Here is a 27514-nt window from a genome sequence, read left to right on the forward strand (position 1 = left end):
TTTATCCAGGTTCAGTTCATTGATCTCAGACAGAGAGATGAAGGAAGACATGATTGATGATACTGGCGTGTTCTTTCCTTTGTAATGGCGTCTACCAAGCTGTAATACAAAGAAAAAAAATTCTAAAATGGCTTCACTGTAAAATTAAAGAACAGTTACTTCATTAATGAGTCAGTGTAATAGCTCTTAGTGTGCAGATGCTGACAAATTAATATTCTCCCTGTGCTGCTAAATTTCAATTTGCTCAACTTGCTCAACTTGCTCAACGTGAAGACCTCCATCCTACACCTGGATATTAATAGTAATAACAGTAATAATGATATACTTTATTGATCCCTTTGGGGAAATTGTGGTCGCACAGCTGCATTCTTCTGAGAAAACCACATTTAAAACCTCTCACTAACTGAGGAAGCCAATCAGGATATATAAAAAAAAAAAACTTACACTAATCAAATACTGTAATCTGGAAAACTCATTCATCTCAGCATATTATACGATCCAGGCTTTAGGACTATTTCTAAGCTACACACGGTCCTTCAAGAGTTAAGTGGGGTGAACATTATCTCAAATAAAAGTGGCCCCTTCCTCTCCCAGGAGGAATGGGAAAACTTCAATCCTATATAGTGGAAACGAACCAACTCACTGACTTGGAGAGAATCTGCATGGAAAAATACGCTCAGATATTTTATAACACGAGCACTTAAACAAACAGGATGCTGGAGGACCAGCGGGGAGGAGAGAGCCAGGCACTCGGACATGTTCTGGGAATGGTGAGTTCAAGGCCCACATACATTATCAGACTGGTAAGACTCAAGACAAACATATTGGATGAATGTTTGGCAAGAATGCTTTGACTATTTAGATCATTTACCCGGTATAAATAGTGTTAGTTGTGCTAGTCAGGTACTGAATAAAACATTTTTGTCTTGTCTGCAACAGTGGTTGCATATAAAAAAGGAGTATGATGCACATTACTTTCTTTTATACTCCTAAATAAAAAGCAAATATCAAAATAAAAATCAGACTCACCCGTTTTCAAAGCAGTCACATTTATTTGTCTTTTTATACACATTTGCTAAGCAGCCTGTTGTGCTAGCAGTTGGCTTTGATAGGATTTACTATGGGATTTTCACAATGCTTACTAAAAATAAATACAAGACGTGTTCCACAGCTCAAAAATATACAAAGGTTTAAAATTAATGTAAACTTTTTTTTTTTTTACATAAGAAACATTTCAACATCCTTTGTGACAATTCCCAAAGTTATTATATTTACAAGTTTGTACAAAAAAGAAAAGAGATAACTACAGTATATCAAGGCTGATCTGATTTGAAATGATTTTAGTACCATAAGTTATGCTGTAATTCGTCTTTAGTATTGGTTTGTGTTTCAGTCAAGTAAACAAGAAGAGAAAAACAGTTCAATGCCATCTGTGATGTACATGTTCTAGCCTTTGGCAGAAAGCATTTGTTGAGTGTCAACATTATTCAAGGAAAGTCAAACAGCTCCATGTAAAGGTCTATAAATACCCAGGTACAGCAAGAGACTAATGAAACTACACAAACATCACTTTATCAGTGCAAAAAAAATAAAAAGGTTGGAATGATGGTTCACAGACAACACCGATTATGTACCCTGTTACGTGTTATTGCATTAGTATGGGGTATCATTAAGGCCAAAATTAAGCTGCTATTTACCATGTACTAATAGTTAAAAACTGTTTTCCATAGGGTAATATAATTACTCTGTTATTTTTTGCATGATGGTTGCAGTTAACACCATTAACAAACTCACAAAATAATAAGAAAAAAACAGCTTTAGAGGGCCAGGGTATCAACTACAACCTGTGTCTTATAACTGTAGCTTATAACTGTTTATGCCATCTTTTAATGACGTTTCATGTAATTACATTAGCTGCTTTTCAACTCATGTCTGCAACCAGTGGCTCAAATAAGATTTAAGATGTCTCTTATAAACAAAATAAGCATTGGAGTAAAATATGCTAATAATACCAGTGATTCATTGCATATTTTTGATAAAATATTTTAGGATATCTCAACCAAGGGGAGCGCTCATAGATTCTCTGTCACTTAAAAAAATAAATACATTTAGATTGTTGCGACACAGAACATACAAACATTACTTTTTTTGAAGAGGGAACAGACTAGACTAGCATTTGGTACGAAGTAGCAGCAAATGCCACGTCACTAAATCCCTAACTTTCATCCCAGACAATAACCAGGCTTCATGTTTTAAGTCCACGTCCTCCACTGAAACTGGAATATCTCACAGAAACACTCAACTTCATGTTTTGTCACGTACTGTCTCTTGTTGGGTAAAATAAGGCATGTCTGATCCCCCTGAACACTTTCCACTAGCCTCTTTCAACAATTCATAAACACGTCAAGTCAGCAAACCAGAAAAGACCATTATTACATTTAACTTTTTTAAACATATGAACTCTTTAGTCGTCCACAGCTCTCCTCCTCCTCATCCTCCAACTTTTTGATAACTTTGTCACCTCCCACGTTAACACTTGCTCCGTTCTCGTCTCTCGAGATTGTCACGTTATTGCTCGGCTCCAACATTTCCTGCCGCTAACAGTCTCACTGCTGATTAAGTATTGCATCAGAATTTTAAAATGCTGTCATGATAAGCGAGTTTGCATGTGATGTACTACATATTTTTAAAAGGGCTGAGTAAAACATAAAAACTCATCACATCTAATGAACAGATGCATCGAAGCTTCACATTTTATTTTCCTGCTGTTTCTCACACAGTGTTAGTCTTGATGTTCTGCACAGGGTGTTCACCTTCTCCAAACTGTGTCTACAGTTGCATAGGTATTCATAGAATACATACAGTGTACAAATGTCAATTTGGGAGGTTTATTTTTCTACATTTTGGATTAAAATCAGACTGCAGAACAGTTAATATAAAACAATAAACTAGTAGGGCTGAAGGAAGGCAGTCATATGTGGCTTTAGGTAATGTGCCATAAACTAACCAAACTTGTTTATTATTATTATTATTATTATTGTTAAACCTGGAAGGAAACAGGAAGAATGAATCATCTCTATCTGATGTCAATAAATCGTGTTTGTTTCTACAGATCTGGTGCTACTTTTCTAATGACCATAAAGTCCATGAAGGGCTTCTTTTAAAAATACATTTTGTATAGATTGTTTTTTATATATAACACGTGTAGAATCCACAGAAGAAAACAACAGGAGACAGCTACAAACTGAGCTACAATTAATACATTTCTGTTTATACTAAATGAACCTCTTTGTTGCCCTCACCTCATCTCATATATATTAGATCTCGCTCTGGTCACTTGGTTTAATCTGTAAATGAACAAAATCATTTTATTTTCTACATGGAGCCCTGGGATGAGCGGTCATCATGCGGACTTCCGTCTGAGTTCTCTGTCTCGCCCTCAGAGATGGCCTGCATGGGTGCTGAGTACAGTCTGCTACGCATGCTGTAGCGGCTGCTGCTGGCAGGCGGTGGGATTCTGGGCCGGCCCTGCCTTGAAGCAGCGGATGTGGAGAAGGATTTTGGGGAGAAGCCCTCTGTGTTGGCTCTGGGATAGGGGCTGGAGAGCTGATCTGGTCCTGAAGGCGGTTGTTGTTGCAGAGGGGAGCCAAACTCCTCTGGCTGTCTGGGCGAGTCCATCAGAGAATCTCCAGGTGATTTAGGCGTGACAGGGCTCTTGAGGATCTCTGTAGCTGACATGCGGTAACTGGAGTCTGAGCGGCTGCCCTTTTTGAGCAGCAGCAGTTTGAACTCCTCGTTGGAGGTGCTGGACCTCTTTGCGTTCCTGTAGATGGGCCCGGAGACCCTCTGCAGGCCTGGTGAGGTCACGGCGGAGGGGGATGACACCGACGACACTGGAGAGCTTCCAGTGCTGCTGGGTGGTGTGTTCCCTGATGCAGCGCTGAGGCGGTTCCTCACACCCAACTCAGTGGAGTCCTTCCTACCGAGCACTTTCCTTTTGGATCTGAAAATGAAGACATGCATCTTAAGAATCTCTATAAATGTCAAAATAAACACACAGAGTCTGCTATTGAGAATCCTCACCTGTGTATCATGGCAAACAGATCCTCAGTGGTTCGAGTCTTGGTGGGCGACAGAAACACGCTGTCATCCTCTGTCCGTGACTCGTCACTCAGCGGGGACACTGCATTATCACTGGGTGTCGAGTCTGCGAACACAAATCAGTCGACATCTGAATGTGCTGCATAGAGTACACACAGCTTTTCAGCATGTCACTCATCGCAAAGAAGCAGCTATTTAGCAAAAAGAGAAAGATCAGAGCAACAGCTGTTTGACAAAGAAGAAAACATGTTGAGACCATTTTAACATTTTTGTCGGTTTGCTACTCACTAATAGCTAATTAGTAACTGACAATCAAGAGAGGTGCCGACAACTAGACTGAAACTAAACCCAAGCAGGTTTATTTGCTCTACTTTTCACAGTGGTTACTTAGTACATGAAAAAAAATAGTAGTCCTGATGACTGGTTTACTTGAGTGACCTACTTTAATTGAAACCAGTTTATTGTTGTTGGGAGCTGGCCAGGAACAAAATCAAGGTAATTGCAAAAATACCCTAGAACTGGGTTTTTTCAAATCATGTTTCCTCACAGCAGGAAATGTTCTGAAGCCCAATACTGGTCGGTGACCTGGTGATTAGTTGTATCTGCTGCTCATGAAGGTAGATCTGAATAAAAATACAATGTAGCTTAAAATTTTAAATGTCTGAGCTAAAATGTGATCAGACGTTCACATGAAGGTCTTAAAACTAGGTAAAGGAGATCAAATGAAACATATTAAACAAAAAAGAAAATATGATCCAATCTATAATATTCGTATTTGTAACCTTGTGTAAAGGGGAAACTAGATTCAGGTGTTTCAGTCTGGAAGGGTCTGATCTTGACAACACAGGTTTGTAGAAGTGTGTCACAGCTCAAACTAAGTAGATTTCTTAAGACTTTGGACCAAAACACTGCATTCCATCATGAGGACCTTAATCCATCTGTGAGACATGGTGGAAGCAGATTTGGATTCTCTTCATATTTTGGGGTTTACGCAAAAACAGAAAACTATTCTGAAGGCTCCACAGACTTTTTAGGCACCGCCGTGATGTAAAGACTAATAAATACCTTTGCTGAAGTAATCCTCTGTGTCCGGGGTGGACTCCTCTTTGCCATCCAGAGAGGCACTTGTGGCTGAAACACCTGAAGACTCATTTTCCTCTTCTTTGCTGCTTTCATTACTGAATGGACTCACGTCCGACAACTCTGACTGACTGTCGGTAGCAGGCACTTTATCTGGACTGTTGGATCTGTTGGGTGAGCTGTGCAGAACGGAGGGAGAAGAACATGTTTGTTCTTCGAATGGCTCAGTGCTTTGCTGTTGTAAAGGCTGCGGGCTGCAGTCTACAGAGCAGACAGATGTTTCTACAGACTCTCTGCACGCGTCTCCTTCGTCACTCGCGGTGCCGTCAGTGACGTCTACAGGAGGCTCTGGCTGCCGTCTGAATGCTGTCACACACTCTAAAGGAACCTCTCGGTCGTGCTTGTTCCTTGTCTCATTCCGACACGCTGCTTCTCCACTTGAAAGCTCTTGGTTCAGAGTGCAGGCTGATTGACAGGACACCTTCAAGGATATGTGATGGTGATGTGAGTTGTGTAACGGTGGACTACTGGAGAGCGTGCTTGTTAAATTCACAGTGGGACATTTTAGCCTGGAAGCTGTTTTCTCCTCATGACCTCCTTCGTGGTTCTTTCTGATGGGTCTGAGCTGTACTGAGTGCAGCACTGTGGGCGTGATGGACATGGAATGGGCATTAAACAGCTCTGAGTTAATAGGTGCTGCCAGTTTGGCTGACACTGCAGCTTTTTGTTTGGTTTGCTGAAGGATTTCAGGAGTTCTGTAAGTTGAGGCCTTGTTGCACATATTAGAAAGGCCACTTAAGTCAAGGTGGGAGGGAGGGATTATTGGCAGCTCCAGGTCTTTCTTCGACGTGGCTGCATCCCTATAGGAAAGCGATGAAAGAGATGACTTCCTCTCTGGCACTTTTGGCTTTCTCTTGCCACTGCATGGTGACAGCGGCCCAGGAAAGAAAGCAGAGGGGAAGGAGGAGGTCGGGGTTTCTGATTGACTGGAGTAGCCGCTGGATGGACTGGCGAGGGCTGCTAGCTTCTCAGGAGACGTTAGCTTGAAGTCTCCCTCCACTGACGGGAGTGAGGGGGTGGTTGCTCTGGAGCCGGACTGGGATGTCTGCGACTCAGAGCTTTCCTGCGACTTGATGCATTCGATAACGGTTGTACCTGTGGCTGTGCTGGAGTTTGATAAAGACCGATAGGGATCGCTGGATTTTAAATCATTGAGGAGCCACAAATCTGCGTAGTCTGACTGTACAACCCCTTCGTCCTTAAACGAATGTGCATCGCTGGAGCTAAACACGCCTAAGTCAGGTAGATCCGCCGAACCCTCAACCCCCCACACCACAGGTGACTCTCTGGCATGTGCACTGTTCTCGCTATGACCTGGGGAGCTGGACAAAACCAGCTGCCTTTTCCTCTCCTGGGAGGACAGTGGAAGTTGCTGCCCGCATGAAATCTTTGGTTCTTTCTTCTCAGGGATGTTTCCCTCACTGCATATTTTCCTTAAGGATGAACTCCTCTTAGGCGGAGACGGCTTCACCTTTGGTTTTCTTAAAGACACACAGCGTCTCCCGAAGGTCATGTGCCCGCCTATGTCAGACAGTCCACAATCAGAACTGGAAGCTGCATAGTTGTAAGTGAAGCTTTTGCTGCCTTTCAGACCGCAGTCAAAGTGCATAGAGGTGTAGTAGCCTTCAGTGTCTACAGAATAGTGGGAGACAGTGTCTGCCTTCTCGGACAGTGGTTTGTCAGAGTAGCTGCTCTCACAGGTGGCCATGCTGGTGAAGCTGGGGCAGCCCAGGCTGCTCTCAACCTCTCTGCTCGGTTCAGGGCTGAAGTCATGTGAGTGAGAAGGATCTGGGTGGGAGTAAGTCCAATCCCCCTCAGTGGGAGTGTTGACCCCTGCTTCCTCTAATATGTCCATAGCTGTGGAGGAGAAAGAGCCTGCCCGCTGTGTCCTGAGGCCCTGGTAGTGGTCCAGCATGAAGCCAGTCTGGTCGTCGTTGGTGTGAGTGGCAGTGTTTAGGGAGAGCTCAGAGTCACAGTGTGAGGAGCCGGTCAGCTGCGGAGAGGCTGCAGGGGGCATCGTTTCTGATGTCTGTGAAGGGCAGGTGGAGCTGCTCCCACTCCAGTTCCCACTAGAGGACTGGTGGTCCTCCTTATGGTCCAACTGGCCTCCCAGCACTCCTGCAGCTGAGACAGAGTGGACGGGGCTGCTGAATGTGTCGGAGCTAGATGAGATCTCACAGCTGCCCATGTCAACTTTCCTGGGCAGCTGGGATCTGGTCCTTTCCATCCAGCTGTGCTCTGGACTCTCTGAAAGCTGCTTGTACTTCAAGCCCAGCTGGTGTTCAGACACGGCCTGGTCATCCGTGCTCTCCTCTTCATCCTTCAGTATCAACTTCCCTGGTCCAGGCAGGAAGTCCTCAGTGTCAAAGGGGGAAAGCTCCTCCTCCTCATCGCTGTCATTATGCCCATTTTCCATTATCCGGCTGCTGTCTCGGGGCAGGCTCCGAGTGCGAAGGCATGCTCCTACAGAGGCAGTGAACATGGCGTCAGTGTTGTCCGGCAGAGCGGAAATGTTGCCTGCAGACTGGGAGAGGGAGAGGGAGACTCCCTGGCCTCTCTGGGCCCTGATCCTTCTCCGAGACGGCGCTCCTGAGATCAGAAAGTCTTCTGTTTGGCAACCTGAGTCTCTGGTGCTGAGATGACTCGCCAGCTCCTCGTTGGATGGTGTGATATCAGGACTGGCATGAACTATCACTGTCCGCTCTCTGGAACCAGGAGAGTCGTCAGAGTCTGGAGGAACAAAGGAGAACAAAGAAGGAAAGTATTAAATACAATCTATCCCTGGATGTGTCTGGGGATTTTTATTGCATGTCATTCCCAATATTTTTCCCCACTCACTGCCTGTCATCTATCTACTGACGACGGTCTAATAAAAACATGAAATAGCCTAAAATACATTAAAAGACAGAACAAAGGAATGCCAAAAATAAGTCTAGCTTCACTAGTTGGTGTCTTTCGTATTTACGTTGGCATATAGCTGGTCTTTCACTGGTTCTTCTACAATTTACTGATGCTGTATAGAATCTAACACACTGAGTTAATCCGTACAGCTATGAGCACATTTGTCTTTACAACATACACACATGATTTATACCATATGAATTAAGCCACTATTTTAAGTGATACCATACATTATGTCAACAAATAACATAAACATCACCAGAAGCAACTTAAATTTATCTTAAGACCCTTTTTTTGTGACTGCTGTTTAAGTTACATACCCAAATCTTGCTGCACCTGTCGAGGAATGCCGGCGACAGTTCTCCGTCTCCTAAGCTTCCTCCTCCTCTGAAGCACAGACTGGGAGTGAACGAGCGAGCAGCGCACACTAGCATCTCTGTCAAAGCCAACCCCTGCAATGGAGACGGGACATCTGAGGAATCTTTGTTTAGTGGCTGCAACTGCAACGATTCCTTCTTTAGCTCAAAAAAAGAAATCTGTTACATGTTGTACAGAAGTAGCAGCTTGAACGGAGGAGATCACAGCCACAGTGAGACAAACCCAAAGTGTAGAGGTAGATACTAGTTAAGCTCAGCATGTTGATGGGTTTACTGACAAAAGGAAATTACGGTTTCTGCGTCAGTTGACTTGCATTTCCCCCTTGTTTTCCTGTCTCTCCCTCACTATTACAACTATCATGTGATTGCAGGTCAAGCTTTTCAGCACCATAGCAATGACTGGTCTGACAGTGCCGGTGCATAACTCTCCTTCCCAGTCAGTGTTATCGTGAGTAACGAACATCAGGCAGGCCTTTCAACAACTTGGACACTGCTAATTGGCATTCATGTCACATTAACTTGCCTCTTTGCAATCACAGGCACAAAAGCGCTGAGCATGAGAAAGAAAGTTAACGGGGCACAAAGCATGGTTTGCACGTTGGAAGTTAGTAACTGTAGCAACAGTGGCTTTGATAACACGATCTTAAAGTTTATTACTACATTTTCAAATGGCTTGCAAGTATTTCATTTTGTTATGTAAAGTCCACATAATAAGAAGTGGCACTCTTGTGAGGAGTGAGTGAATCACTGGTTGATTCATTGTGACACTTCTCATCTCACTGTTAGCTTCTCTACATTATAACATATAGTATAACATAGTGATACAGTGTTGAACAGTAAAAGTTAAAAGAAGAATTGGACTTTTGTAGCATGTATAAGTATTTATTTGATAGGTATTACTCTCTGTCAAGTACGTTTACTAAAGGAGAAATCTATACACAGTTTGGTTCTGACACAATGATCAAATTGAGACATGCTGTAAAACGGTGAAATCGTTTCAAATTACCAGTCACATTAATGGGGATGACACATGAGTTGATGACTTGGGAACTGTTTTTCATTCTTTCCTCTGGTGTGGGCAGTGGCAGAGCTTTAGACCAGTTAGTCTGCTTGTCCAGGGTAGAGGGGATGTTACGGATGGGAAACTTAGACCGGTGACCTAGAGCCACCCCGTCAGTGTCGGGGTCAGAGGGCGCAGCCTGCAACAGATGGATATTTGCATGGTTAGGATGTTTAGGTTAGGTGGCATTACATGAGAAATGGTACAGCAGAGTTAAATTATCAAACTGAGCTTCAGAGAAGGGACTGTGTGGAGCACAGAGGTTAATGTCGAGAATTACACTGGTATCGTCAAAAGGAAGAAAAGTTGCACTGGGAGAGACATAAAGGTTGAATGTGGCGATCAGTGTCTTATTAATCTGCAGCAAAGACTGCGTAGTGTCTGTGCAGAGGTAAAACAATACACAGGGCCTTCCACGAGCTCAGTTTCATGTTGGAGTGCAAAGAATCCACCAAGTCATGGAAATAACAGCATTCTTTCGTTTTAGAGACAGAGAAGAGAAAGCACAAGTATCTTTCAAAGCTTTCATGCATAAAAGAACATGCACTGATGAAAAAATGTTAAACTGAGGAAAAGCTGTTTGTACGTGGAATAAAGATGTGAAAAGCCTTCACCACCTGACTGCATCTGAGCTTGTTAGACCAGTAAGAGCCTTGGTACAAACTGTAGTCGGGATAAACACTATTTCTGCTTTGTGAAAAAGAGATGCCTCCTTCACTCAACGACCACAACGCGGGACAGAAATGTGACAGCGTAAATAGTAATTTCCCGTCAACACGCTGCTTTGAAAACTCTTAGCTCATGCTCCAACAATCTGTGGCACCTATGTGACTCCCCTGCATAATAATCAGCCTCTGGAAATATTTGGAGTTTATACTTCACTGCTGCATTCCTCTGAGCTTCAGCATCAATCACTGCACAGTCCGCTGCTCTAAATACTCCACATCCTGTTTCCATGGGCACCCTCAGGCTCTCGAGCTGAAAGTCAGTAGATCCCCCTAACGTTTAGCTCCATGCTAAACGAATTTGCTCTTATAAGTTCTTACCTTGAGATTGCTACACAGAGACAAATGTGAAGCTGGGAGTGATTCTCAGGCTCAACTGGTTCCCACCTACACCACCAGACAACCTCCCACCCCCATTTAAAGTCAGCTCTCGAGCCTTTGTGCTCTCTGCTCCCAGCAGACCAATGAGACCCTGACAAAACCCCGGCCACAAAAGAAACCCGTTTCCTTGGAAACTTCACCCAACTAGTAGAAAAAAAGAAATCAAAGCAAGAGCGTTTACAGCTGATTTGTCACAAGAGAGGAAAGAAGTTTTAGGGCCGTCTGAGTTGAAAGAGGAGTGAAACGAACGACAAAGAGTGGACAGAGAGAGAGAGAGAAAAAGGAGCGGCGGTTTGTGGTGTTTGCCCCTGTCCACAAGCTCATTTACTTCTCACAGTGGGCACCAAGCACGATATTTGCGGTGAGCGCAGAGAGAGAAACATGAGGCTGTCAGCTCTTTCGGGGAATAGTGCACGGGTGAAACCACAGCACAGAGGGATCATGGGTAATCACAGACACAAGCTTAGAGAAGTCGACCCTATCATTAGAGAAACGCAGGCTGCCGTGCCCTCACACACACACACATTCTTCACATACTACAGTTTAGAGCCGTTACGCAAACCCCAACAACAACTGTCTGAGGGCTTAAATGTACGACTGGTTGTCGTGGGTGAAAGTGGGGCTTCTTCAGTTTCATGACAAACCTGTTACCTGGTATCCTAAACGGGTGTAGCAGGACGCTAGCACCGCCCGAGAAAGGCAGCATTCACGAGGCATGCATTTGAAAAGATCTTCATTATGTAAATTAGAAGGAGTCAAACAAACAAGAACAGGTAAGGAGTTGTGAAATACAGGGTTAGTGAGAGCACACAGGAGCCAGGAGGGAGGGAGGGACCAGTACCTTTCTGCTCCAAGGAGAGAAGTGGCAACATTCGGTAGGGGAGGAGGAGCGGGTGGATTCAAACTGAATCACAGGCAAAAACAAAAAAAAAGACAAAAACACAAGACAGAAATGAACACGGAGATACTCCACATAAAAATACAAAGTGACAAGACAACAATACAGGAGTAATGTTGGTGTGGAGCAGGTTGATGAGCTGAAAAAATGAAATCTCATTCATTCAAAAGATGACGAAATGAAAATATAAATTCAGAGCTCTCTAAACAACCATGCTCCAAATATCACACACACACTCCCTTTTTACCTGTGTTTGTGCTAACTGTGTTGTTGCATCTCTAAAATGTCTCTCTGGCTGCTTGGGGAAAGAAATATGTTTACTTCAAAAGTACAGCACAAGTTGTGTGTAAGTCATGGTCTTCAAGCTACATGTAATTAACAATATGTAAAACAAGGATGCACCGATTAAAAATAGATAACTAAAGCTCTAAATCTTGTTCATTCAAGTATAACAGGATAAATACAGAAGGTCAAGTAATTTAATATGGTCACAAACAGAAGACTGATTTAGATTACTATCAGCAGGCTGTAGATCTGAACCCAGACGTCTGTTGATATTTTGCTGTACTACCCAACGTCCTAAAAGTCACATTAAAATGTACGACATGTAGAAGCTGGTAAGTTCATCTTCTCACCGTTGTCAAATTTGTGCCCCTCCTTTCTTGACGGTGGATGATGTGAGGAGAGGGGTACACGGGCATCGGAGGCACCACAGAGATGGTTACTCTCCTCTCTCTGCTGCCTGAGCGATCTACAAGAATCAAGCAAAACATGGAAGTCTGACTTGAAAGAGGAAATAAGAAAGGTTCCAAAGAGCTTCTTTGAGAACAGGTCTAACGTTCTGTACATCCACAGGGTCATCGTTGGTTCTAGTTGTTGCACTTGGCCACACTAGCTGCAAACTCTTCCTAACACTATTTTAACACTTGTCCTAACACAATGTAAGACACGTAGAACAGAATTCACAACATGTGAAAACCCATCCTCAGTTTAATTAGACAAATTTTAATTTAATACATTTCACAGCCCCTGTTCTATGAAATGCAGCTTTTAAAGTGTGTGGATACAATTACAGTAACCAGTAACTCTCTCAGTGTACATGCAGCATGTGCCTGTGAGTGCTGTTTTAATACAGCCACACAGTGGTAAAACAAGGATGTTGGATTACAATAGAAGCCAATCAATATAACAGACCTGCAATGAATACTGCATTTGTGAAGCTTTTAATGCCCCATCATTGAATCAGAGAGGTGGTGATTGAATTTTAGAGTCAGTTACTTAACGGAGCCACATCGGAGTGCATTAAGTGTTCCTGTTAAATCATGCACCCACAGGGATTGATAAAATCATTTGATCACACACCAGCCTCTGCAAAATCATATTTAGGGTATCATCTGATGTCTAATGGTTTCATCAGACCCAGCATGCACTTGCACAACACGTCCACTTGAGGGCAGAGTGACACCAGAATCACATCATACAAACAAGCTGCAGCCGTTCAAGGTGGGAAGAATACATCCCAGCACAGACTTTTAAATCATATGAGAACCAGAGTAAACACAGAAAAGTTTAAAATTACATGTCAAATAAAAGACGTTGCTGTTTGCTAACACAGAAATGACAGAGAACAAACTTAAGAACTGCTCATTGCCTGTTTCTCCTGTGTGATCACACAGGGCCTCACCTCGGTGCAGGCCCCACAGGCTGAGGTTGGCTTGCCTGTGGAGCTCCTCTACACATGCTGGCCGTGTGTTGGGGCGGAAAACATTCCTCTGCTGGTGCCAGGGAGATTGGTAATGTGACGTCAGCTTACTCTCCACATCCAGGTTTGACACCGCTGTCAGAGAGAGACGGAGCAGGTCAGACAACGATTAAAGCCCCGACACAATGGAGCAACTGAGAGGACAAAGGTCACTAAATTTCTGTTTAGCTCATTACTATCTTTTTTTTATAAATCAGCCACTGAATCTACTGCAAATACAGCTCATGTCAGCACATGTAATGAAAAGGCATTTCATCACAGGGAGGTTTAAAGGTACTAGTTAGGAGATCCTTAAATTTCCACTGGCATTTTTGTGATGACACACTGGTTAAGATTATTAAGGTAAACTCCACAGACTCCACAAATGAATGATTTTAGAACAGTACGGTGCCGTGAGCGCAGATGATATACTGTGGACGTAAAACACCACATTCATCCCAGAGACAGAAGAAAGAGAAAGAAGAGCAGGATAATCAGGGCCCAAGTCAACAGGACAATAGCCTGTTTACTAATGCAATACTAGTACTTAGTGACAAACAATAGGTCTTAATGTAACCTGATACTATGACTTTCATCTGCTAAACAGTGACCCAGGACCTGGACTAATCCCCCTCACACCTTCTCAGGTTAGAGACTCTCAAATGACAGGTACGGCATGGAGGGGCGGTGGATGATGTTTAAGTCTAGAAGAAGCTGTTTCATGTTGTTTCAGTGTTGACTGTTTGAAATGCAAGTTTATACAGAAATATATGTGCAATGAATATGACCGATGACCATGTGCTTGTTGACTGATCAAAAACAAAACAAATGCACAGAAAGTCTCTTTTGTTTATCTCTCTATCTCACACACACAAATGAAACAGACACACATACACCCAGAAACATCATCAAAGATCTATCTGACCAAATGTACAGAGTGGATTGTAGAAATAGAACTGAGTGTAAAAATACTGTGTAGTCAAATAATAGTGTATATTAAGAGTTGGTGAGTTGAAATCTTACACATCAGTAGGAAATTCTAAGGAATATCCAGAGGATTAACACCACTAAGCCTTTGCTTTAGCAGACAAACACGTCCGTGAGCCTTCTCCTACCTGGCAGACATTCCTGGGTTTGTCCTTGACCTGGCAGCTTTCCTGAAACACACTCTGTCTGACGGACATGTCTGCTGAGAGGCAACCATGGCTCAGCGTGCTCCAAGTTTGTTTTGTATTCTGGCCAGAAGCTAACTTTAGTCTCTTTCAGTTCAACTTGCGATCACTGCTACCAAAGGTCAGGAAGGCCGAGCACGGCATCGCACCGGAGCTCGGCCTGCCGCTCATCGATCTGCTGCGTAAGTGTTTTTATAACAGCTCAGCTACTGTGTATTTCCACACAGGTCCTTCCCAGGACACACTGTGCCGTGCACGCAGTCCCCAGGTGAGGCAGTGTGTTTATCTGTTACTCAGAGACAACTTGACGTTTTCCATAAAACACCCCAGAGTGATCTAAAGGCCCTCTGCTGTGACCCCGTTGACCTGAAACATGCTCTGTGCTGTGTCTCCTGCTCAGCTGGAGTCACTGGAGGTAAACCCATCAGGGAGCACATTTACATATGTGGAGCTGCACTGCTTTTCCTGCTGCCTTACTATGCTCAGACTAAGTTTCACTTTACTTTAGTGTTGTTCACTGACTTTCACTTGTTAGTAGATATATATGGTAGTGAATCCTATTGCATTTTTGTTCAAGCAAATTGTTTTTCAAAGTTAACAAACTGAGCTGAGTTCAGGGAACACCTATAAACTCCTATGGGACATATCGGATCCACTGCCATAAACAAAACAGCGGCTCATGGTGATCCACCCATCCATCTGTAAGTAGCACACATCTCACAGAGTGGCATCAATCTTCATGTTAAACTAGCTCACATCGATTCTCTGATTCGACCAGAGACGCTGTTGATTGCGGATGACGCCTTGGTTAAAGTTATTCATTCAGACTTGCCTTCTGTTTTATCTGCTGTTCATCTGCATGTGTGTCTTACAAACCCACGATATATCAAAAAATGACACAATACAGCAGCGTATGACGCACTTCTGCTGTGAAGTGTGCTGATTTAAGGGAGTCACCAGTGATGTGTTGGGAAATATGAGCCCTTTAACACTGTTTGTCAGCCCGCCTCCCTGCTGAGCTATGAACTGTTGGCCCTGCTGTGACACTTTCGACATCTCCAGCACACTAAAAAACCACTTGACAACAACAACAACAACAACTAGGACACAGACTGTGCTCTCGATGCCTGACTCCATTCAGCTTTTCCCTGTTTTTATCTTTTTTATCTTCCCCTGGCTAAAACACACATCAGTACATCTTTTCACGTTGCTCAGTGAAATCTCTGACTTTTACTTAAGTGAGACTATAGAACACGAGTCCATAAAAGGCCTTTTAGGAGGTTTTCATGGAGACCATATGGGGAAACCTTTATTGGGTCAGCAGCGGTCAGCTGTTGCCCCAAACGAGGCCAAAGAAAACACATTAGCCTTCAGTCATCTCACTGACCTCTCAGCAGCTTTTTCCTTCTTTTACAGCCAAGCTGAGTGATCTTCGATATGGCGAACACACGACGTGCTGAGCCAAACGAGCCACGTGGCCTCAGGTGAGAAGACAAACAAGACTTTACTACAGCGTCACACTTTTATTTAGAGCTTGTAATTCTCTTAATTTTTTGGCCTAAAGTCATCATGTGAACTTTCCACATTAAGTGAAATCATGCATTCTAATATCTGCATCCCGACACAGCCTATCAATCTCTCCCACTGCTCCTCCTCTTCATGTTCAGCAGGATCACCCCCGGGTAACCTCACTGCTATCAGCCCTGCAGGCCAGGAGAAGGGGGGATGAAAGCGTGAATCCTCAAACAGCCTCTGCCTTGTAATTTACTCAATATTGGCCCAGCAGCAGCCAAACCCCCTTTTACTTCTTGAAGAATCAACTCTGCACACTTGATGTGAGTTTGACTGTCTAGTTAGAGACTGAACAGACGTTTAGCAAAACTGTAGCTGCATCTGGCATGTAAGGCCTCCCCATGGCTGGGCTGTGCTCACACTCCTCTTACTCAGGTAAAACTAAACAAGCAAAAAAGAGACAAGGGGATGCATCAACTGAGGAGAAAAAGGCTTTCAACTCATCAGCTCTTACATCTTGTGACAACACTTAAGAGTGAAATAAGGAACTGTAGCACATGCAACTCAAGCAAAGCCCCAGGAAATGATACAGTACCTTGGGATATGAGTGGGAGACAACATCCGAGAGCCATGACAGAGTGCAGTGGTTTTAACTCATTGCATCAGTGAGACATTAAATCGGTCAGTGAGAAAGTGTCCCTCGTGTATTTCCAGTGACGTCTCTTGGATCCTCTGCCACACTGACCTACAGCTCCACTGCAACATCTGCTCACACTCCTCCCCCTTGTCCCCTTCCCCACCCAGTGCTTGGTACAGATGGTCCAGCCAGGCCCTGACTTGGGCTACCACTAATCTGTTTATGGTCTGCTACACTAGAGTTGGAGTGTTAATCCAAACCACTGAAACAACACTAACTGCTTAGACCACAATGGAGGCTGATGGAGGATGCAGAGGAATGCTCAAAGATGCGCAGGATGGAGGACACTAGCATTCATACTATTCAAATCCAGTATTGTCCACTACATGAAATAAGAGGCACTAGTGAATAAAGTCTGCTGAGTATTTAATAATTCACAGATTACACAGACAACAGGTATGTAAAGATGAACCTTCAGATGAAGAGCCAAATGCATTTCAGTGCACACTGCAGTGTGACAACAAATGAAAGAATGAGCCAGCTCACCTGAACTGAGCAAGAGTTGATCAAGTCACTGAGAGGTCCTGCTGCCAAAATAAAATTGAGTGCTGCTGTTCCACTGAGTGCCCGTCACTGGAGAAAGTCCCCTCTGACGTGTGATTAGTAAAACACAAAGAGTAGAGTCCCAGTGCCAGGAGGCACGGAATAATGCTCATGTCCCTGGTAATCCTCTCTGAGCTCACATCCTCCCAGCTGATGGTGATGTTGCGGGTGCTGCAGCTGACCCGCCCGCAGCAGGTGGGGCATGAGATTGTTTACATTAAGCAGGAGATGAGGCTAAAGCCTGCAGCCCTGCTGAGACGCTCCGATGATGGAGACCCTCGATGGGACAACTGCAGCAACTTAGTTTGAGATGCAAGTTGTTGACAAGTTGAAATGATACTATGGTCACAGTGTGGGTGAGCAGGGCCGTGTGTAATGGTACCTTGGTGATACATTTAAGAGCCTTCTCTCCACCAGACCCTGTTCTCAAGGAGGTTTGGGGCTGAGAATACACACAGGCTTACACACTTGTAGTCAGATTAAAGGACCAGTGAGAACAAAAACAGTTCATAGCAAATCCTAGGCATGGCAGCAGCCACTGTCCACTGACTGTACGCACAATGTTTGGTTATGCAGAGTCCTCCTACTACCCAGTCTGTGAAAGCTGTTGCACAATGTCCTTTGTGGCTCTGATGGGATCTTTTTAAAGTCAGACAAAAAAAAAGTTTGGCCGGTTTGGCAGAGCTGGTCTAATGAAAGATGCTATCAAGCTGCATTATGGGAAGCATCCAAGGTTTGTGCGGTGTGGCTAGAAATGAAGCTATCTCAATCTCTGCAGGTTGGAGCTGGTCATTTCGAAAGACCCCTTTTAAGGAATCTTCAAAGAACCCCAAAGTTATGCAACTACAGTATGTACTTATATAAGATCTTACATTTGTGATGGTGAATCTTTTAGGAAAGACATTATGGAAGCCAGAACCAACACAGTTTTCTCCTTTTTGTTTAATGAAACACTTCATGATTCATCATCATGGTCTAAAATGACTATTTTCAATTAGATTTTGTAGGTTTTTCTTATTACTCCTCAGTGCTATGGACATTTAAAACCATGTGGAAACATCCTAATTGTGTTCACTTTGTCAGCATGTGTGTTTCTTAGAGACTCTTTCAGCATACAAAGGTCAGTCATAACTCAGGCAAATTTGAGGAAGCGAGACTCTTCCCTTCCTTCTCTCTCCTCCTATCAACCGCATGGTTATCCCACCACAACTATTTAAAAGGGCTCTCCCTCACCTCACCTGGTGCTTTGATGTGCAGGAGCAGGTGGGTCCTGTGACCTCTACTTGGAATGCGATGCTGGGAACCGGGAGGCCTACGGGAGGGCTACATGAGCCATTGTTGCAGCCTGATGCTGCTCTCAGCTGCCTGCAGGTACGACAGTAAAGGGCTGCTAAACTGTAATCACACCAGTGGTTTGCTTCCTGAAGCACTTTGCCATCCGTCAACACCAGTCAGTTAATTACCTGGCTGAGAAATGAAGAACAGGTCCATCCTGACAGTCGGTTCTATTTAACTGTGTGACACTTTCATTCATTGATTCATTCTTTAATTCAAGATAGTGAGACTTTTCTGAGAGCCTATGACATCACCACTGGAAGAAAAAAAAATGCAGGTGTGGGAAACTGTTCTTGTTTAATTGCAGTGAACTGAAGTCTGATAGTATTTCCTGACTTGAGGTCAGGACTTCAGCACGCGCTGGCAGTGCCACAAGCCCACACACGAAAACTGGTCTGGTGGTGAAACTAAATCATCGTTATGCTTCAGGGGACGTGGCTGTGTGTTCAGATGTTGGACGAACGCCTCGACCATCAAACTGTCTGTCTGCCTGTGTCTGCCAGTGTGCCGGGAGGTACAGTAAGGGTGGAAACGAAGAAGTGGGGGAATCCCATCAGATATCAGAGCTTCCATTGTAAAGGATGCATTACCTCATAATAAACATGACGTTCTGCTGACAACAAATACTGAGACAGATGGCCTGTGTGCTACGCCTCATTCAGTGCAGTATCCTTAGCCTAACATGGCAATGAACCCACATACTGGACTCTGTACAAACAGCTTGGATAGACAAAAATTATATTTCAATAGGAAAAACAATCTCAAACTCACATCACTTAAAACTTGAACCTCAAAGCTTCCCCCTTGTGACACTTCCCAACAGTGCTATCAAATTTCTAATGTTGATCCAGTTCCCGAACACATACACACAGTGCTAAATCCACTCCGACAAATAATTATTTTGGATCGCGTCTGAAAGCACACTGTTGCACACGGGACATTTTCTGACACTGAAATCCTCGTGAAGATCACCCAGAGCTCAGAGCTGTAAAAGAGGAGCGGCGTACGACTGAGGCCTGTTTTCTCAGCTGCTTCATATTACCACTACAAAGGCCGACAGCAGGCTGCACTGACTTTGAAATACTTTCCATTATAAAGTCTCCAGAGTGGCACAGGGTAGAAACCGTGCCAGCAGGAAGATCACTGACTCTGAAGTGAGAGACAGCAGATCTTTAGGAGAGGAGGAGGAGGATATGTTGCGACGTCTGACATGCTCAGCATGAGCAATGTTCATGAGAGTATGTGGTGTAGCACAGTAATGAGCAAACATCTTGTTAGAGTTACTACATGCCTCAAGTGACCAGAACCATCATTTACTGCTGTTTCTTCCTCCTAATAATACTTTTATCAGCAGATAAATGGTAGAGGCTATAGCCACAATAATAGTTTCAAATAATAATTATTTTAATTATCAGTTAATCTACTGGTTATTTTAATGGTTTATCAATTAATAGAAACAAATATAATGTATTCAAATAGCTTGTTTTGCCCGACCACCTGCCCAAAACCTATGTTCCGTGTATAAAATAAAGAAAAGCAGCAAATTTGGCACTTTAGCTTGAAATGATTAATTTGTTTTCAAAATATTTGCTGATCAATTTTCCTTCCTAATATTCATTGATCTATAAAAAAGGAGACTGTTGCTAAAGGACCGCAGCAGTCATGACGAGCCTCTCAGCAGCGGAGAAGAATGAAGTTGTAGTTGTGCAATGTAATAAATCATACAGTAAGTCAACAACAGGAACTCTGGGAGTTTCCACTGCAATTCCCAGTTTACCGTCATTAAATCTTGATTTAGATTTATCATGTGAAAACACTGATGACATCATCTACAATGCTGGTTGAAATCGCACAAAGAAGAAATGCTATTTATACGTCTTTCTGAATAAACCCTGCTTATCTGCACTACAAACATTTGGTTGTCCCGTCCACTTCATTCATCCCGCGTTTACCAGCATTCGCTCCTTCACTCACATCACACCGAGCAATGAAAAGGTCACAGCGCGACAAAAACTGTGAATGAGAGCAACTCCCAGCTGACAGGAGCGGTCACTTTATCTTCCTGTGCTGTACATACTGCACACTCTGCGGGGTCAGCAACCTTTTACCTCCTGACCTCTAGACACCTAATTATCAGGTCTGCACACATACCGCGGGGAGCCGATCACATCAGTAAACACTGAAGTAAATCACCAGCTCATTGGTCATCGGCTCATTCACTTCCACCTCCATCTATCAAAGTAAATCTTTAACTAAATAATTTCAGACTCTTTATTTTTTCAACTTGAATTCCTTGAACCAGTTGATATGTTTGTGTTTATTCTGAGAGCTATACTGGAATTATTGTTGAGTTTCCAAGTTTCCGAGCTGTTCTATACGGAGTGGATGCAGTAGAAATAGGAAAAACAGAACTTGAACTGTAAAAGAAAAACTCCTATCCTCTTAAGTACACTTAAAATTCCTTCACCCCTTAAATCAGCACGGAGTTCATTTTACAACTCTGTCTTCCTGATTTGCTACAGAGGCCTCTGGGAGGCTGCAGCACACCCTCTCGTATCACATCATTTAACGGTCTTTGAGGTCACAGCTGACTCCTATTGGGCTGTAATCGCTCTCCCACTGAGCTTGGCCCAGGTCCCTGTTTTTGGTAGACCTTTGAAGTGCTCACACACTTATAGTCAGCCTCTGTCGAAGGGGAAGGGGTGTGTCTGGGCTGCTCCCTGCCTAAAAACTACCCTGGCCTTCCATACCCTCCAGGTACACCTGGCCTATTAGTTTCACAAATGAAAACATGTGCCCTTTGACCTCCTGCTTTTGTTCGGTCTGAGCTCCCATCTCGCAGGCGCCTCAAGAAAGGCGGGAACTCTTAGTAGGAGTGTAAAAAACAGAGAATGAGTTCCTGGGAGTAAGGATAGTGTTAACCACAAGGTGGTGGATAATGAGAAGCCTCAGCAACAGAAGAGGTGAAATAAGAAGAGAAAATGTAACGTGAGCAGCAGAACACAGTCTGCATTTAAAAAGGTAACACAAAAGTGCTTTAGCTGTGGCTAGAAAGGATGACCGGTGCAGGAGTGAGTCTCCTGACTGAAAAGCCAGGAAAAACAAGAGGGCAGAGAAATAGATCCATTTTTCATCAGGCTGTTTCGCTGCCAACATGCTTCACTGAGCTTTAAATTCTTGCATGTCACTCTTTAATGAAGTATGCATCTTGCTGTTGCAACATAAGGCCTGTATTGTCATATTTATCTAAAGATTCTTAAGTGTTCACAAACTTCCAAATGCACACCACTGAGCTGCAGACCTGCTCGGCTACGTTTGACACATCCTGCTCATTGCAAAGCTTAAAGGAAGAGGAAAGAGGAGAACGTAGCACCAAGAGGAAAACTAAAAACACAAGAAAAACAAAAAGGGTTCAGTCTGCTGTCAGGTTCAAACACAGAGCCTTCTCATTGGGAAGGTGCAGAAGCTTTTTAGAACTAGTGTAATCAAAATAAAAGTCAGACATGATTCACACGCTAAGACAAGACAAATGCCTTTTCAGACATTATTTAAGCCAGCGCTGACTGACTGACTGACTGACTGACTGACTGACTGACTGACTGACCTTGTGTGTAGTAAGACTGCTTTAAAGTCTGTGGACTCCACCAAAGCCCCCAGTCTCATATCCACACCCACCGCATGTTGTTTGCCATCAACCTTTTAAACAGAAAGCACCTCTCGACAACAGAAGCGTGTCCAGTGCTTTGTGCAGCGGCTCATTCATCAACTTGTTATTCAATGAGTGACAGGCGGAGGGGTCAGAGGGTACAGGTCTGTACGACACTCCAGTGGTGGGTCACAGATGGAGCTGGAGAGGTTACAGAAACAGTGAACTAACAGATGTACTAGTGAAGAGATACACAGTATATACATGTGGGTCTATACAGGCACAAGATCGCAGCGAACAGGAACTTCACACTCGCAGATCAATGGCTTTGTAACCTGGCTCAAGGTGGGAAAGAATAGGCAGACTGTTATGTAAGTGTCTGAGGAGCTTAATCGCAGAAGGTTTTCTGCACACAGTTTCCTGTGTAAACACTGCGAGCCTCAGACTCTGGTTTTACCAGTTTACTGGCATCACTCACCGCTCACATGAAGCACAATAAGCAGAACAGGCAGAATGTGAGGGGAGAGAAGCACAACGAGGGGAAAAAGGAAACCCAGAGCGCAGACATGGGGGAAGGTGTGGTTTGGAAAGAGGCAACGATGGCAGAATTTGCGCCAGACTGCAGCTATGGAAACCTCTCTTTAACTGACAGATATGGTCAGACTGAGGTTGGCTTCATAGGCGAGTGACCTATGTGTGTTTGTGGGAAAGTCATTAGGAGGGAGTGGCATTAGGCTGAGCTGGCAGAGCTGAGCCGAGCTGAGCCATCCCTCAAACATCCCTGCCTGATGGAATGGGATTCAGCTTGGAGAGAGAATAAACTGGAGGCCTGGCTGGTTCAACACAAACCAAAGCCTGGCAGGAAGGATAGATATGCAGGGAGCAAACCCAGCAGCCCTTTGAGTGGAAACAATGGAAAGGATCAGGTCATAACAGTTTCTGGTGGCTTCAAACGCCACACCCAAACATTCCCAAACACATGAACTGTGCATGGGATGTTTAGGTTGGCAGTGCTCTGTTTTAACAAAGACACCTATAAAATACTGTAGAGCAAAGAAAATGATGTTTAAAGGTGTTAGCGTAGACATTTTATGTCATTGTAGAGACGCAAACCAAACAGGAAACAGCTTTTGGAAATCAGCGTGAGCACCCCCCCCGCCTCTCCCAGGACACACTGAGAGTGTACCACATGGACAGTGCTATTGTTAGTCTCTCTGAATCAGCACAACGCTAGAATACAAATATTCAAACATACACTGCTGGAGACGATTCCACTAAAGTGGTGGCCTGCTGTGTAACTGCCAGTGTGTGTGTGTGTGTGTGTAGAAACTGGTCTGTTCACAAAATGAGCCTGTAAAAAGAGAGGTGTGTGTTTACGCGTTACCACAGCGGTGCAGAAAGCATCAATAGGCTGCAGCGCATAAGCTGAGCGATTCACAGCTGGGCTATCAGCGCCATGCTGACCTCGCACTGCAGCTCATGACGGCAAATGACAATAAAGACGCCATTGTCTGGATTTTAAATTCTGGGTCTCTATGGAAATGAGCACATATGCACGCAGACATGTGCCCAAAGTGAGGGTGTGCTCTTTCGCAGATCAACGCACCTCAGCTGTGGAAAGAAAACGCAAGAATAGCCCAGCAGTAAACCATGAGCCCTGTGCACATGTGCGTCTGAGCAGCAGTGGGAAAACTACCACATGTACAAAAGTAAAAAAAAAACAACAAAAAAACATTGTTAAAATTTACAAATCAGTTCCAGATATACTGCTTCATATAAATGGAATTAATACTTACCTATTGATCATCAGCAGAAATAAGCAGGACGTGCAGGGCATGAAAAAGAAAGAGAGAGAAGCTATCGTGAGTTCATTGCAGACAGAGATTAGAAAAAATACTTGTTGTAATTTAATCCTCTGTTTTTTTTTTTTTTAGCTCATATCAATCTCTAGAGAGTACACTCACTGGAAAGTAGCAGGGCTGCTTTTCATTACATTTTCAACAATTCCTGCTTTAGAAAAATCTTATCATCCAGCACATGTTGTGAGAAATGTCCCACACAGGACACCAAACATCTCCACCTCACTCTAATCTCTACGGGCTTTGTCCCTGGAGTGTTTCTCTTTGACACTTTGACTTCACAGATGCCAGACTCGGTCGCGCAGCTCACGTGTCTGCAGCCTCACTCCAAATGTGGCTCCTAAAGGAGTCCTCTGAGAAAAACTAAAGAAATGGCCCTGCGTGGAGAAAGAAAGTAGGCCTGAGTCTTGAATAGCCTGCTGCCCCTGGAGGGCTCTCTCATATGAGTGCTTCGTGAATAGCAGGCCTGAGGAGTGGATGCCAGTAAGTACTGAAATCATGGCAACCACTGCTTGTAAAGCTATGAGGGACAGGCACTGTCAAGCTGAAAGAACACGTCGTTTTTGGGGCTATAAACAGGTAGGGAAGAGTGGCTGTGCAGTTGTTATTTGCTGTTGCTGCGTCCGTCTTTTCTGAGGAAGTATGTCTCGTTTCCTTCTCATACCCTGATGCTGCGCTCCACTGTGCCCACCACTAAATTGCAGTAGCAGCATTTTGGTAATGATGGGTCCCGCTCTTGTGTCATGATGTAAAATTAGTGGGTGCAGCCAAACACATGGCATTCATGACACACTCTGTCGGGTATGTGGTGACAGTTTTACGCAAGTAAGAGCCTGAGAGAATGCAGGAAAGTCTCCCTGTGACACATGAAGACATCTTGAGCAGAAACAGGAAAATACAAAGTGCTATGTGGTCTCGTGCTTTTTAATATTTAGAATTTTACTTATTTAAAACTGAGAAATTAGACTGCACATGAGAATAGAGCAGGTCAATGTCTGGAGGATGAACAGCAAGCAAGTTGAGCTCCTTTTCAGGCCTCAGCAGGGGGCCGACAGCGCTTCTATCATGTTACCAATGTGCTGCAAACAAACCGCTTGCATCTTGACCTGCCTCCCTGCACCAACCTGCATGTTCCAGTAATGTGATTACTACTTCAGACCTCCGAGTTACACACGTCAGAGGCTTTAGCAAAAACAATTCGGCCCAGGATAAAACAAGGAAACTATACTGCCGTGTTTCAACTCAATCTGTTCTTTTGTGACCAAGGAAAAATAAACACGAAAGACAGATGTGAATGAAAAATAACTACAAATCAGTGTGAAAGTCAACTTGAACGACATATAAAAACACAGCGCTGACCAAGGCAAACACTCAGAAACAGGCAAGCGTCATTTAAAAGCACTTTATAAAACCTGCAAACAACTCACCTAACAATGTCAGTGGAGGAAATTAAACACACGGCACATGCACACATGCATCAATCATCTGGTCCAGAGGGCAAATGGCAAATTACTCATGAGCAATAACTCACCACACTGCTAACCACTTTGGACAAAACTACTGTGAGTCTAACTATAGTCCACTACGCTTTAACTAGTCTTCATTAAGTTGAAGAAACCCTCTTTATTTATTAGTGTGACTGTTCTGGTTGTAAAGTGTTTACTAAGACAGTTGTAGGCGTCTGCTTATGCTTTAGTCAGTTCCTGTGGTTAAATACACAAGATCATCGCTTACATTCTTTAAACCCAGTAACAAACACAACCTTTACAAAAAGCCTGATCCAAACACTCTCTATCCAGACTGTCGTTGCCAACACTCTTCTTTCTGCGACCTCCTCCCCTTTCTTTGGTGAGCCCTCTTCACCACCCAACCTTCACAACATACTCTGTAACCACACCAGTGGCTCATAGCAGAGGTGGGGTCGGAAAAACTTATCTTCATCCAGTCAAGCTGTTTCGAACGGTGTCCAAATTCTTCCAGATGGCTTTTCTCAACAGACTAAGACTAAACCTGCCTTTTACAAATCCCAAGATCCGCATGAGAACACATTTTGACCTCAGTTTCAAAACAGCTCATACCCACTTGAGATATGCTCACTGCTCTGCAGAGTCGGTGTGAACGCCGAGCAGCGGTGTACAATTACACTTTTCACCAACAACACCGAAATTCAAACTAAAACCAAGCTGTGAAGCTGAGTGTGTGTAGTAAAGATAATAAATGACCCTTGGCTGTTATCACTGATTCACTGATGGGCTGTGGAAACACTTGTGTATATTTCCTCTAATTTTACACAGGTCTCAGTCTGACTAACAAAAGAGCAGCATAAAAAAAAACAGGTCCATTTTCAGGAAGAGCTGGGCCATAGTAATAACAAGCAAGTCGGCCTCTTTCTCCTAAAGCACCTGTGGGAGCAGCAGCCAAGTAATAAAAACACACAAGCCCTTAAATCTACTCCACATCGCTCCTAAGGTCTCAACACAAGGAGCAAATCAGGGCTGAAAAATACATCTGTTTGCTATACGCTGTTGCCATCGGTGCCCCGGACCCCTCCGAGGTTTCTGTGAAAGTATGGAATCTAACTTCCCTGCTGCAACAAGAGGAGGATCCTCTCTCCAGCTGAACAAACAGCTCTTGCGGCATATAGCGGTTTGGGAGGGTGTGTCTGTCAGAGCTTGTGTGTGTGTCTGTTGGTGTGAAGAGGTGAGTCTCAGCCTGACCTCCTGCAAACCAGCATCACAGATAACGCACAAATAATGAAACGGGCACTTTAAAACTCCTGTGCTGGTCACTATTTTTAGGACACTGGAATCATGGGAATCATCAAAGCTCGACATCTGCTGTGTTGCACAGTTGCTCCGGTCCTGTATATGGCCTTATATAACCATAAAACCGTTTTTGGATGGGATTTATCAAAACCTGATGTCATGTACAGTTATCAACATAAGACTGCTTTACAAAAATCTTTAGTTTATTGAACCATTGTTTTAGTTTATTTCAGCATTTACGGTAAACAATGTACGAGACATTGCTTGGTAACAATAAAACCTCTGTACCGTGTGACTTGTTAATATTTTTAATAGTTTTTACGACTCTACGGACCATAAGAATTATATTGATCAGGTTTCGTCTACTCAGATAATAGTTATCATTGGGTTTGGTTTTCTAGGGAGTTCACACTCTGACAGTAAGAAAACATCAGAAGTCAGACTTAATGTTTCTAATAAAAACAGCAGTTAATCACAAACTACATGAAGAATGATGAGTCATTCGATTTATCTTCCACGGGGCATTCTGCCAGCTGTAGATTTAATCAGAAAGAACAATGAAACTATTGTATGTGATTAAAAACACGCACTCCACTCGATGGATGGTAAGTTTACACTGAAATTACAAGGTGACTGACATATAAATGTCAGCCCTCCAGAA

At 43.7% G+C, this 27514-nt stretch overlaps 1 protein-coding gene across 2 annotated transcripts in view; it reads right to left on the minus strand.

Moving 5' to 3' along the window:
- Positions 1-1045: 1045 nt before the first annotated feature.
- nhsa (Nance-Horan syndrome a (congenital cataracts and dental anomalies)) overlaps positions 1046-27514 on the minus strand; it is a 50484-nt gene continuing 24015 nt past the window's right edge. For both annotated transcript variants that reach the window (XM_026345187.1, XM_026345188.1), the window contains exons 2-9: positions 13268-13420; positions 12219-12334; positions 11527-11589; positions 9526-9718; positions 8463-8594; positions 5167-7971; positions 4084-4207; positions 1046-4003 (exon numbers count right to left, since the gene is read on the minus strand). In XM_026345187.1, the coding sequence (XP_026200972.1) occupies positions 3376-4003; positions 4084-4207; positions 5167-7971; positions 8463-8594; positions 9526-9718; positions 11527-11589; positions 12219-12334; positions 13268-13420 (4214 nt within the window). In that variant the 3' untranslated portion in view covers positions 1046-3375. The remainder of the gene's footprint in view (positions 4004-4083; positions 4208-5166; positions 7972-8462; positions 8595-9525; positions 9719-11526; positions 11590-12218; positions 12335-13267; positions 13421-27514) is intronic.

The sequence above is a fragment of the Anabas testudineus genome, chromosome 4, assembly GCF_900324465.2.
Source record: "Anabas testudineus chromosome 4, fAnaTes1.2, whole genome shotgun sequence".
Taxonomy (NCBI): Eukaryota; Metazoa; Chordata; class Actinopteri; order Anabantiformes; family Anabantidae; genus Anabas; species Anabas testudineus.